Raw genomic sequence first — 11,961 nt, forward strand, 5'->3', positions numbered from 1 at the left:
ACATTTCCGTTCGTACGGATGCCCATGCGCCTCAAAATTCACTAACACGCCACGCTGTTTACTGCGTGATGCTAGGCTATAGCAACCTGGTCCTAGCCTAATTTTTTTTTTGAGTCGGAGTTCTGACAGGACAACTGAGATAAGAAACAAAAAATGTCACAGTTACAAACGAGATTTTTCACCGAGAATAAAAAGTGAGTCGCTAACTTAAATGGATAACGCAAAACTAGCTAGCTAGCTCAGTGGCTAGCAGCAGCTTCGAGTCTTTCCCAAATGCTTAATTAAGAGTTGCTTATGTTTTCTGTATCTTGTCGGTGCTAGCAATATGTCTGTGAAGGTTCTCAGTCATCCAGGTCATGGTAATCTAAAAAAAAAAAGTTGAATAAGGTCAGCTGGACTTGTAGGGTTTCTTGAAGACGTTTCGCCACTCATCCGATTAGCTTCTTCAGTTCTGATAAACCTTGGTCAAGGGCTCAAAAAGACATACCAGGAAGGACAGGGAAGAGGAGCACATTGGAAGGAAGAACATCACCATCCCCTACGTAGCTGGTGTATCGGAGAAACTGAGGAGAATTTTCGGGAAGACACCGCATCCCAGTCCATTTCAAACCTGGCAACACAAGTAAGACAGAAACTGGTCCACCCCAAAGACAGAACACCCAGACAAAAACAGAGCCATGTGCAGGTACATCTAAAAAAAAAATTAGAACATCATGAAAAAGTTCAATATTCTTTGTCACTCATTTCAGAATGTGAAACCCATATGTTATATAGATTCATTACATATAGAGTGAAACATTAAAAACCTTGAAAATTTGATGATTGTGGCTTATAGATGATGAAAACCCAAAATTCAGTGTCTCAGAAAGTTAGAATATTACATAAGACCAATGAAAAAAAAAAGGATATTTCAAACAGAAATGTCAGGCTTCTGAAAAGTATGTTCATTTCCATGCACTTCAATACTTGGTTGGGCCTCCTCTTGCATGAATCACAGCATCAATGTGGTGTGGCATGGAAGCGATCTGCTCAGGTGTAATGAAAGCTATGGGGTTCAGGTCAGGTGACTTTTCCAGCCAATCAAGCGCAGCAACACCATGGTCACTAAACCGGCTGCTGGTACCTTTGCACGCAGGTGCCACGCAAAAAAACACATTTACATAAAGGTGTACTGCTCAGGCATACTTTCACCTACAGACTTCATTTAAACTTGAAAATGTAGACACAAGCCTTGTGTATTTGTGTATTATTTTCTTGTTTTGATGGGTCTCATCGTTGTTGATTAATCACTCTTCAATGACCATGATCTTTTTCCAAAAATCTCGTTTTAGAGTGCGGAATGTTCGTGCTTAGAGTGAGAGAGCGTGTGTGAAATCGCCTGACATTTTTCTCTTTCCACGCTCGTCCCGGCCACAGTTTACACACTAGACGCGTGATTTTTTCCACAGTTGTAGACAAACTTGTTGCGTCTCTCACAATGTGCTCAGCAAAGCAGTGAGCCGTGCAGAGTTTAAACAGCGAGCCTCTGTTCGCGGTAAAGTATCTGTCTGCGCTCCATTCACTCCAATGCAAAGATTTTCTGAGAGAAGGAGAAGGACCTTTGTCTTTAACTCGAGTGTGTCCAAAATATATACTCTAGAAAGACAAAAAAATATATCAAAGTCTTCGGGAAGGTCTTACGACGCCCACGGTGTGTTTGTTTTTCTGATAGGAGCTACCGTTTTGTCACAGTAAGCCCAAATGTGAAACCAGTGAAAAGGCGGCAAATCTAGCTCTTCTGTGTCCCGGCTCTGCGCGCTTCCGTTGTCATTGACGACCACTGTGAGTTGCCACGGCAACCCCTGAGCCGCAGATCTGGACCACAGCTGAGACCAATTCATTCATCAGTTTTCTCTGCTGTTAATACAGCTGATCCCTGTGTCCCATACATTTATGTTACAACAATACACACCAACACACACACCTCCCCACCCACACAGGTAACTTTGTAGTTACAGTTATAATTACACTTATACACACAGGCACGCAAAACCACGCAACACACATACACACACAAACACACAGGTACGTTTATGTTATTACAGTTACAAATACACACAGGAAGAATAGTAGGACACACAAACATGCGTGCGAAAGCGCGCATTAATCTCTCACGCACAGGCTACCTGTGCTAACCGTAAGCTAACTGTACTAAATGTAGGCTAACTGTGCTAACTTACAACAACACACACACTACATAGGTAACTGTGTGATTACAGTAACACACACACACGCTATTACAGTTACAGATACACTGAGGAAGAGTACTAGGATGTACAAACATGCACGCGAAAGTGCGCATTACTCTCTCATACACAGGCTGACTGTAAGCTAACCGCGCTGACCATAAGCTAATTGTGCTAAATGTAGGCAAAGTGTGGTACTGTACCCCCGGCATTGGCTCCCGTAGCCCCTTCAAAATTTCCCAGAGGGAATTTTCTAGTTTCCAAATGAAATACAGAATTTGCTTTGGACCACTGAGCAACGGTCCAGTCCTTTTTCTCCTTAGCCCAGGTAAGACGCTTCAGACGTTGCCTCGACATTTGTAGCCCATGTCTAGGATTCGTCTGTGCGTAGCGGCTCTTGATGCGCTGACTCCAGCTTCAGTCCACTCCTCGTGAAGCTCCCCAAATCCTTGAATGGATGTTATCCCTTTTGCTGGTGCACCTTTTCCTACAACACTTTTGCCTTCTACTCAACTTTCCATTAATATCCTTGGATACAGCACTCCGAACAACCAGCTTCTTTAGCAATGACCGTTTGTGGCTTTCCCTCCTTGTGGAGGGTGTCAATGATTGTCTTCTGGACATCTGTCAAGTCAGCAGTCTTCCCAATGACTGTGTTGCCATCTGACCCAGACTGAGAGAACATTTAAAGGTTCAGGAAACCTTTGCAGGTGTTTTGAGTTAATTAGTTGATTAGGGTGTGACACCATGACTTTCCAAGATTGAACTTTTTCACAATATTCTAATTTTCTGAGACACCGAATGTTGGGTTTTCATCATCTATAAGCCACAATTGTCAAAATTTCAAGGAATAAATGTTTGAAATGTTTCACTCTATGTGTAATGAATCTATATAACATATGGGTTTCACATTCTGAAATGAGTGACAAAAAATATTGAACTTTTTCATGATGTTCTAATTTTCTAAGATGTACCTGTAGTGTATGCGCATGGCCCAACACAGGAGAGCCAGCTCATCAGAGAACGACTCAGCAGTCCACCTCCACCTGAAGGACAAAGGACGCTCCTTTGAAGATACCAACGTCAAAGTCCTGGCCGGAGAGGACAGATGGTTTGAGAGAGGAGTAAAGGAAGCCGTCTACGTCAAAGTGGAAGAAAACCTTCTCTAAAAAGAGGAGGTGGACTGAAGAAGCTACTCGGATGAGTGGCGAAACGTCTTCAAGGAATCCTACAAGTCCAGCTGACCTTATTCAACGTTGTTTGGGTCGTTGCTAGCAGTAACGCATGTTTGTTTCCCTGCACCTCTACAGGTATGCTGTGGACGACGTCCCCTTCTCGATCCCAGGTTCATCCGGAGTACAAGACCTCAGCAATGTCATTAACAAGCTTTTGGAAGCCAAAGATGGTATATATATGTTCTCATTAAATACAGTCCTGTACTGTAAGACTTTCCATTTACAAACTGACATCAGCAAAAGAGTCTTAAATGTCTGACAAGGAAGAATTTAACCTAGATGGTCCTGATTAAATTATAAAAAGTATGGACATATACGTCGTTTATCCCGTCAGTAAAGACTTACTTTTGTTGACTTCATGTTCACGCTGGTCTGCCTCTTCACGACGCTTGACTGCAGCTACCTGATCCCATCTTTAGCTTTCTGGAATCAACACCTGAGATAAGGAAAAAAAAAAAATGTTGCAGTTACAGGCGAGGTTTTTCCCAGAATAAAACGAGTCGTTAACTCAAGTAGAAAAATGCAAAATATACTTTGTTTACCCATTACTAAAGACCTAACTTCGCATTGACTTGGAGTAAAACATGGACCAGCTGCCTTGACGGTAGCTACGAAGAAATGACACTAACACGTTGACATCACATTGACCCCCTCTCCCCTGGTACGGGTGCTGGGATGGGCCAAAACACAAAAAAAAGCACGTTACCACTGACACGCCACGCTGTTCTGCTGCGTCATGAAGCTAGTCTGTAGTTACCTGGTCCTATCTTAAGATTTTTTGAGGCGGACGTCTGGCAGGACAGCTGAGATAAGAAACGAAAATGTTGTGAGGTTTTTAACGGAGAAATTAAAGTGAGTCAATAAGTCAGAATTATAAAAATGGATGGATAGTAGATAAGTCAAGTGCTGAAGTGATGCGAAGCTGCTGCTAGCCCCTGAGCTAGCTAGCTATTTTTCATGTATCTATTTGAGTTAACGACTCACTTTTTATTCTCTGTGAAAATCTCTCCTGTGACTGTTTTGTTTCTTACCTCAGTTGATGGTCAAAGTGCACAAAAGCATGTTACTGTATGTCGGTCGGGGAGAGTGCTGTCCGGAGCCTCGTGCCTCTTCCTGCGCCTTGAACCCGGAAGCGGAAGAACGTAGACAACGTTTCCGCTGGTACGGGTGCCGGGACGACTCAAGAAGCAAAAAAAAAACGCGTTACCACCGACCGCATGTGGTCTGCTGCGTTGTGAAGCTAGGCTGTAGCTACCTGGTCCTTGCTTAAGATTTATTGAGTCGGAGATCTGGCACGACAACTGAGATAAGAAACGAAAATATCGCAATTACAGGTGAGATTTTTCACAGAGAACTAAAGGTGAGTCGTTAACTCAAATAGAAAAATGCAAAAGTGCGGAAAGTTACCTCCGTAGCTACTTAACGCAGTAAAGACCCACGTTGGCATTGACTCGGAGTCGAACCTGGATCAACTGCGACGGCGGCTATGAGGAAATAAAACATCACTAGCACGGTAGTCTGCTCTGTAAGTACAGTGGGGGAAATAAGTATTTGATCCCCTGCTGAATTTGTAAGTTTGCCCACTTCCATAGAAATGATCAGACTCTGGTTTTTATGGTTGTTTACTGGTTATGGGTATCGACAGAATATCAATTGAAAATGCATAAAAAACACACAATCTAAAAGTTATAAATTGTTATGTATTTTATTAAGGGAAATAAGTATTTGATCCCCAACAATTCACTTAGAATTCAGACTCCTACAGATTGGCTGGTGCGCATGTGGCACACAGCTGTGCTCAGTCAACTAATTACCAATACTCCTGATCTTAACTCGTCATGTATATAAAGCACACCTGCTCTAAGAATCAGTTTCTTACATTCCAACTTCTACAGCACCATGGGCAAGACCAAAGAGCTGTCAAAAGATGTCAGGGACAAGATTGTAGACCTGCACAAGGCTGGTATAGGTTACAAAACCATCAGCAAAAGGCTTGGTGAGAAGGTGACAACTATTGGTGCCATTATTCGCAAGTGGAAGACCCATAAAAGGACCATCAACTGTCCTCGGTCTGGAGCTCCCCGCAAAATCTCGCCTCATGGAGTGAGGATGATGATGAGAAAGGTGAGGGAGCAGCCTAAAACAACACGGCAGGAGCTTGTTAATGATCTGGAAGCAGTTGGGACCTCCGTCACCAAGAAAACAGTTGGCAACACACTGCGCCGTTATGGATTGAACTCTTGCAGTGCCCGCAAGGTCCCCCTGCTCAAGAAGGCACATGTACAGGCCCGCCTTAAGTTTGCCAGTGAACATCTAAATGACTCAGAGAAGGCTTGGGAGAAAGTGCTGTGGTCTGACGAAACCAAAGTTGAGCTATTTGGCATTAACTCGACCCGCCGTGTTTGGAGGATGAAAAAACGTGAGTATGACCCAAAGAACACAATACCCATGGTTAAGCATGGAGGTGGAAACATCATGTTTTGGGGCTGTTTTTCAGCAAAGGGTACAGGGCAACTTCACCGCATTATGGGGCCAATGAATGCAGCCATGTACTGTAACATCTTGGACAAAAACCTTCTTTCCTCAGCAAGAACACTGAAGATGCCTCGTGGGTGGGTTTTCCAACATGACAATGACCCAAAACATACTGCCAGGACAACAAAGGAGTGGCTCAAGAAGAAGCATATTAAGGTCATGGAGTGGCCTAGTCAGTCTCCAGACCTTAACCCGATCCAAAACCTGTGGAGGGAGCTGAAGCTCCGAGTTTCCAAGAGGCAGCCAAGAAACTTGAAGGATTTAGAGACTGTCTGTAAAGATGAATGGGCCAAAATCCCTCCTGCGCTGTGTGCAAACCTGGTGACCAACTACAAGAAACGTCTCATCGCTGTGCTTGCCAACAAAGGTTTCTCTACAAAGTACTGACTTGTGTTGTGCTTGGGGATCAAATACTTATTTCCCTTAATAAAATACATAACAATTTATAACTTTTAGATTGTGTGTTTTTTATGCATTTTCGACTGATATTCTGTCTATACCCATAACCAGTAAACAACCATAAAAACCAGAGTCTGATCATTTCTATGGAAGTGGGCAAACTTACAAATTCAGCAGGGGATCAAATACTTATTTCCCCCACTGTATGTTGTTGATGTCCCCTTCTCTGTCCTGGCTACATCTGGAGCGCAAGACCTCAGCAATATCATAAGCAGTTTATATGTTTGTATTAAACACAGTCGTGTCCTGTATGAGTTTCCATTCACAAACTAGCAATCAGCAAAGCAGCAAAATTCGCAGATAAAGGCGAGATTTTTCACAGAGAATGAAAAGTGAGTTGTTAACTCAAATAGATAAATGTAAAAGAGCAGAGAGCTAGCTCAGTGGCTAGCAGCTACTTAGTACATGGGTGGGGTACCGGAGTTTGAATGATATAAATAGATAAATAGACGGATACCTTGTTTATCCCTTTGTTTAACCTACCTTTCTGTTGTCGGAGTAGAATATGGATCAGCTGCTTCGATGGTGGCAATGGAGAAGTGCTTGGATCTCGTGAACTCTCAAGATTTTAGCTAATACGTAGGCACTGCGCATGTGCACTGGGCGATGATAGGCGGCCTCTCTTTTCCGCGTTCCCCCTGCTTCGGTCTTTCCCTCGTAGCCGTCGTCCGACTCGCATCAGCCACGCAGCTCCCATTGCCCGATACATTTGGTTTCTTTGCCGAACATATACGGAGACGAGAGGTATTTGTGAACATCTTGACCGTGTTTTAACTTCTAACATCTTCACAGGATCTCACAGCAAAGTGGAGTTCGACTTCTTGGTCCGGGGTCAGTTCTTGCGGATGTCGCTGTCGGCACACATGGACGCCGAGGGTATATCGACGGTACGGCCTCTCCGCACTTCTCACGTGATTTGCCTCGGTGCGTCGCAATCGACGCCGACAGTGACTAAAAAAAAACGTTTTTGCCCGCGCGTTTCAGGAAGACGTGGTGGAGATCGAGTACGTGGAGAAGATCACGGCCCCGGAGCCCGAGGAGTGCATGATGCACGACGACTGGATAAGCTCCGTGGACGCGGATACTGAATGGTGAGACGTTTATCTCCTTTACGTTGCACGGAGTAGAAGACATCACGTCTTCATGCTGGCGTCTGAAGATGCCAGATCTGATCAGATGTCGGGGCACGGAGGCTACCCGGGTGGAAGCCGCTTGATCTCCTCACAGATTGGAGTTCTCCCATCTTGATAGTTCATACTATAAATATACTACATGTGTTTACTGTAAACATTTTCATAAGGAGACAATGGCTGAATTATTTGATGTGGGCGCCAACCTCCGTCAAACAGACGCTTTATTCCAGAGCTTCCTGGGTCGGCTACAACCTACTATGTCTTTCTTTTTTTGTGTGTGTGTGTTTTACAGGCTACGTTTTTGTTTATTCAAATGCAAGGAACAATGGGGTCTATCTGCCCTGAGGCAAACCGATGACATGTGATAATAAATGCAAATAAAACAAGAATCGACCGAACGAATGATGCATTAAACCCATGATCGCCTGAGTGATTATCACCAAACCATTAATGAGAAACGATCCTTTTTCTCTTCTGCCTGAATAGAGTTTAACATCTACTATAATGTGACCCCTTTTCCTCAGGATCCTGACCGGGTCGTACGATAAGACGGCCAGAATCTGGTCCGTTGAGGGGAAGGCCGTGATGACCGTGGCGGGACACGCCGACGTGGTCAAAGACGTCGCCTGGGTCAAAAGAGGTGAGCAGGACAGAGCGTTAAACACCGTCCCACCTCGGTATTATTAATAGCAGCCTTTCGTCAAATTTATTAATTTTTTTTCTTGCGCAGACGGTCTGACCTCCCTGCTCCTGACGGCCTCTCTGGACCAAAACGTGCTGCTGTGGGAGTGGAACTCGGAGAGGAACAAGGTGAAAGCCAGACACTGCTGCCGAGGACACACGGGGAGCGTAGACACCATTTCCACAGACCCCACGGGGACGAAGGTAAAGATGGAGAGGCTAGTAGAAGCTAAAAAGTAGGAAAACGACAAAAATTATGTGGATTTATGTGTTATTCTTTTTTTTTAGTTCTGCAGTGGCTCCTGGGACAAAATGTTGAAGATCTGGTCAGCAGGTATGTGCCCAAGTTTAGAGCTAGTGTTGCTGTACACGGTCAATATTTGAACCCGTGTATTATTTTAACAGCTTAATATTAGGCCTTGGCCTGAAAAACGTTGAAGACATGTTTCATTCAGCTTTTACCTGTGGTTTCAGTGCCGACAGATGAGGCGGACGAGGTCGAGGAGGCGTCCGACAGACCGAGGAAGAAGCAGAAGACTCAGCAGCTGGGCCTGACCAGAGTGAGTGCGCAGCCTAAATTACGGCCGACTCAAAGTTATCACTGTAACCCCCAGTTAAGCGAAGGTTCCCGTTTTCCCCGCTTGCCGACACAGACCCCCTTGATGACGCTGTCCGGACACGCCGAGGCCGTGTCCTCCGTGCTGTGGACCGACGCCGAGGAGCTCTGCAGCGCATCCTGGGACCACACCATTCGCCTGTGGGACGCCGAGACTGGAAGCACGAAGACGACGCTGGTGAGAAGAGTTCATTACTTTGCTGTTTTTAGCAGACGTGAGACGCTTGACTGACTCTTTTTTTTCCCACAGACGGGCAGTAAAGTGTTCAACTGTATCTCCTACTCCCCCTTGTGTCGCCGTCTGGCCTCAGGCAGCACCGACAGGCACATAAGACTTTGGGACCCTCGCACCAAAGGTACCGCCGCCCTCTACACGGCTCAGGCGTTTTAACATTCGCCGCTCTCTCCGTCGCGCTTAATGTCCCGTCCACTTTTCAGACGGGTCTCTGGTGCTGCTGTCCCTCACCTCTCACACTGGGTGGGTCACTGCTGTGAAGTGGGCGCCGTCCAACGAGTACCAGCTGGTCTCCGGTTCCCTTGACAACCTGGTCAAACTTTGGGACACAAGAAGGTTTGTGAAGCATTCGGCAGAAGCATTTTCGTGTCCATTAGTTCTTAGTAAACTATAAAATATTTAAAGGTCCCATTTAGGGGCAAAATTGACTTGACTTCCCTCGCATATTTTAGCAAATGTGTGCTCAAACTTCTTGACGTCATGCGAGAAATAACCTTTTTGTTTCCAGTGGACACTGCCTCTGACCCACCCCCCCAGAGAGATGAGCTCGCCCTGTAAAATAACCAAGCGGGCGCCATTTTTATCTCCTTAAAAAAATTACCTCGTAACAATTACCATTACAGTTAGCGGAAGCTAACATTAGCCACATGGTAGTAAGGTACTAGCTTCTGCTAACTATTTGTTCGTATGTGTTGTTACACTTACTTACAACTACAGATCGATATCGGGCTGATATATATTTTTTTTTACTGGTATCGGTATTAGCTGATGCGCGGTTGCATTCGCAGATACATACAAGTATTTTTTTCCCCTGGCAAGATTTATAGTCAGGCGCATCCACATGCAGCCCTGTGCTGCTGGAGGTGCTGAGGACCCGTGCAGCCCATACATTGCCCCTCCCCCGGCAGCTGAACTAACCAAAGATCTATTTACTTTATCACTCAACACCAACACATTACAGTCATTAGCAACAGCCTCAACTATAACTGTCAATCAACCACTGTCCACAGTTTAGACTGGAGCTGTTGTTAAGCTTTTGGTAGGAATATGTGTGGACGTTAAAGCCAGTAAGACTAACGCTGCCTGTACGCTCTGATATCCGTTGAGAAGGAAGTGATCGAGAGTCAAGCAGGAAAAAATAATTGACAGATTTCCCTCTCACTAGACTGGTTTGTTCAGTCCAAAAGGAGAGACAAAGGATAGAGTAACATTTTTTTATCACTGTGTCGTTTAAATCATGTAAATGAAGGGAGAAAAGGCAGTATTGGCTCCAAATATCGGCGCAGAAAAATGTATCGGCCGTGTAAAACAATAATCGGTATTGATATTGGCCCTAAAAACTCCATATGGGTCGATCTCTAGTAACAACACATAGGAACAAAGTAAGTAACACATTCAGACACACAATATTTTTAACTAACCATTGAGAAACTGAGTCTGAACTTCTTCAGGAACCTCTTCTTCTGGCTCAGATTCTTGTTCAAACTGGTAAGGTTGAATGACAGCGGTAGTCCAAAATCCACCGTACACATTAGCGCTTGGTAATGCCAATAACAGCCTCGTCCTCTGCCCAAGAGGCTGTGGTATAGGTGCGTAGGGGGGTGTGGTCAGACACAGCTCATTAGCATTAAAGGTATAGGCACAGAAGCAGCCTGTTCTCAGTGGAGCTCACTAGAGCCACTTTTTGACTGGATGAAATTCAGGACCAAGGCTGAATTTGGGGACAAACACTTTGAAAGCAGCGTCGTTGTACCTCTGACACTTATAGGAAATTGTGGAAAAAAAATGTTTAATATGGGACCTTTAAAAGTCAAACAGGAGGAAGTTGCTGACTATTTCCACTTCTCTATTAAGTGTTTATGTCAGCAGGAAACTTCATGTAAATTACACAGTGTTTGTGCGGTAATGAAGGAGCAACACGTGCCTGTATGGCTCAGATTATTTCCCTGGTTTCCATTAATGCTGACTCTACATCGGCTTCTGACAGGTCAGATCAGGCGACTCTGCTCTCAACTAAACCATTAAAGCCTCGCGGGAGCTTAAAACTGGGCCGTACCGCTTTGCTTAGGAGCAGATGGTGTTCATATTGTACAACGAGACAATTTAGGCTTTCGTTTTCAAAATCAGCCAAGCTAGATCTGTGTCTGAACAATGTGCAGACGCGTAGATCAGGACATCCTGCTCATTCCTCACGTCTGAGGGTAAAAGTAAACAGCCGCCTCAGAACGAGCTTCCCACCATTGTGAGTTTATAAAAGTTTGGAAATCTCTTTATGTTGTATCTGTGCTTGCGTTGTCCACTAATATCAAACCACTCTTCGTCTTCTTACAGCTGCAAAGCTCCTCTTTATGACCTGGCGGCTCACGAGGACAAAGTGTTTTGCGTGGACTGGACAGAAAGCGGGGTGAGACACACCGGCTGTTTACTACTTTACTAAGATTTCAACTAAATGTTAAACCACTACATAACTCTGTTTTTTTTTTTTATTTATTTAGCTGATGCTGAGTGGAGGTGCAGATAACAAGCTGTACACCTACAGATACTCCAGCGGTCAGACGGGTGCAGGACTGTGACGCACAGACCTGCAGAGATCCAACACACGAGAACAATATAAAACGGACACAAAAACTAAAATATATTTATATATATATTTTACTTCCGTTTTTTTTTTTTTTCAATTTTTTTACATGCTGTATTTTCTTACCTTTGTTTCTGTGCAACGCAAACAAAGTATAAATTAATTTTTGTGTCCTAAATGTTGTTTCTTCAAATTCCTTTAGAGATGCATTCACCCACACACACCTGCTTTAAGCTTTAGGGTTTGAGTGGGGGGCAGTCTGGG

The 11,961-nt window shown here is 44.5% G+C and overlaps 1 protein-coding gene across 1 annotated transcript; it reads left to right on the forward strand.

Annotated features, from left to right (window-relative positions):
- Nucleotides 1-10: 10 nt before the first annotated feature.
- wdr12 (WD repeat domain 12) lies at nt 11-11,875 on the forward strand. Its single transcript, XM_047576638.1, has 13 exons — nt 11-194; nt 3,536-3,630; nt 7,247-7,341; nt 7,439-7,545; nt 8,112-8,227; nt 8,318-8,472; nt 8,557-8,602; nt 8,743-8,828; nt 8,922-9,062; nt 9,135-9,240; nt 9,323-9,455; nt 11,451-11,523; nt 11,615-11,875. Exons 1-13 carry the CDS (start codon nt 154-156, stop codon nt 11,690-11,692), a joined length of 1,272 nt encoding a protein of 423 aa, XP_047432594.1. The 5' UTR covers nt 11-153; the 3' UTR covers nt 11,693-11,875.
- The last annotated feature ends 86 nt before the right edge of the window (nt 11,876-11,961 follow it).

Source organism: Mugil cephalus, chromosome 23, assembly GCF_022458985.1.
Source record: "Mugil cephalus isolate CIBA_MC_2020 chromosome 23, CIBA_Mcephalus_1.1, whole genome shotgun sequence".
Classification (NCBI taxonomy): domain Eukaryota; kingdom Metazoa; phylum Chordata; class Actinopteri; order Mugiliformes; family Mugilidae; genus Mugil; species Mugil cephalus.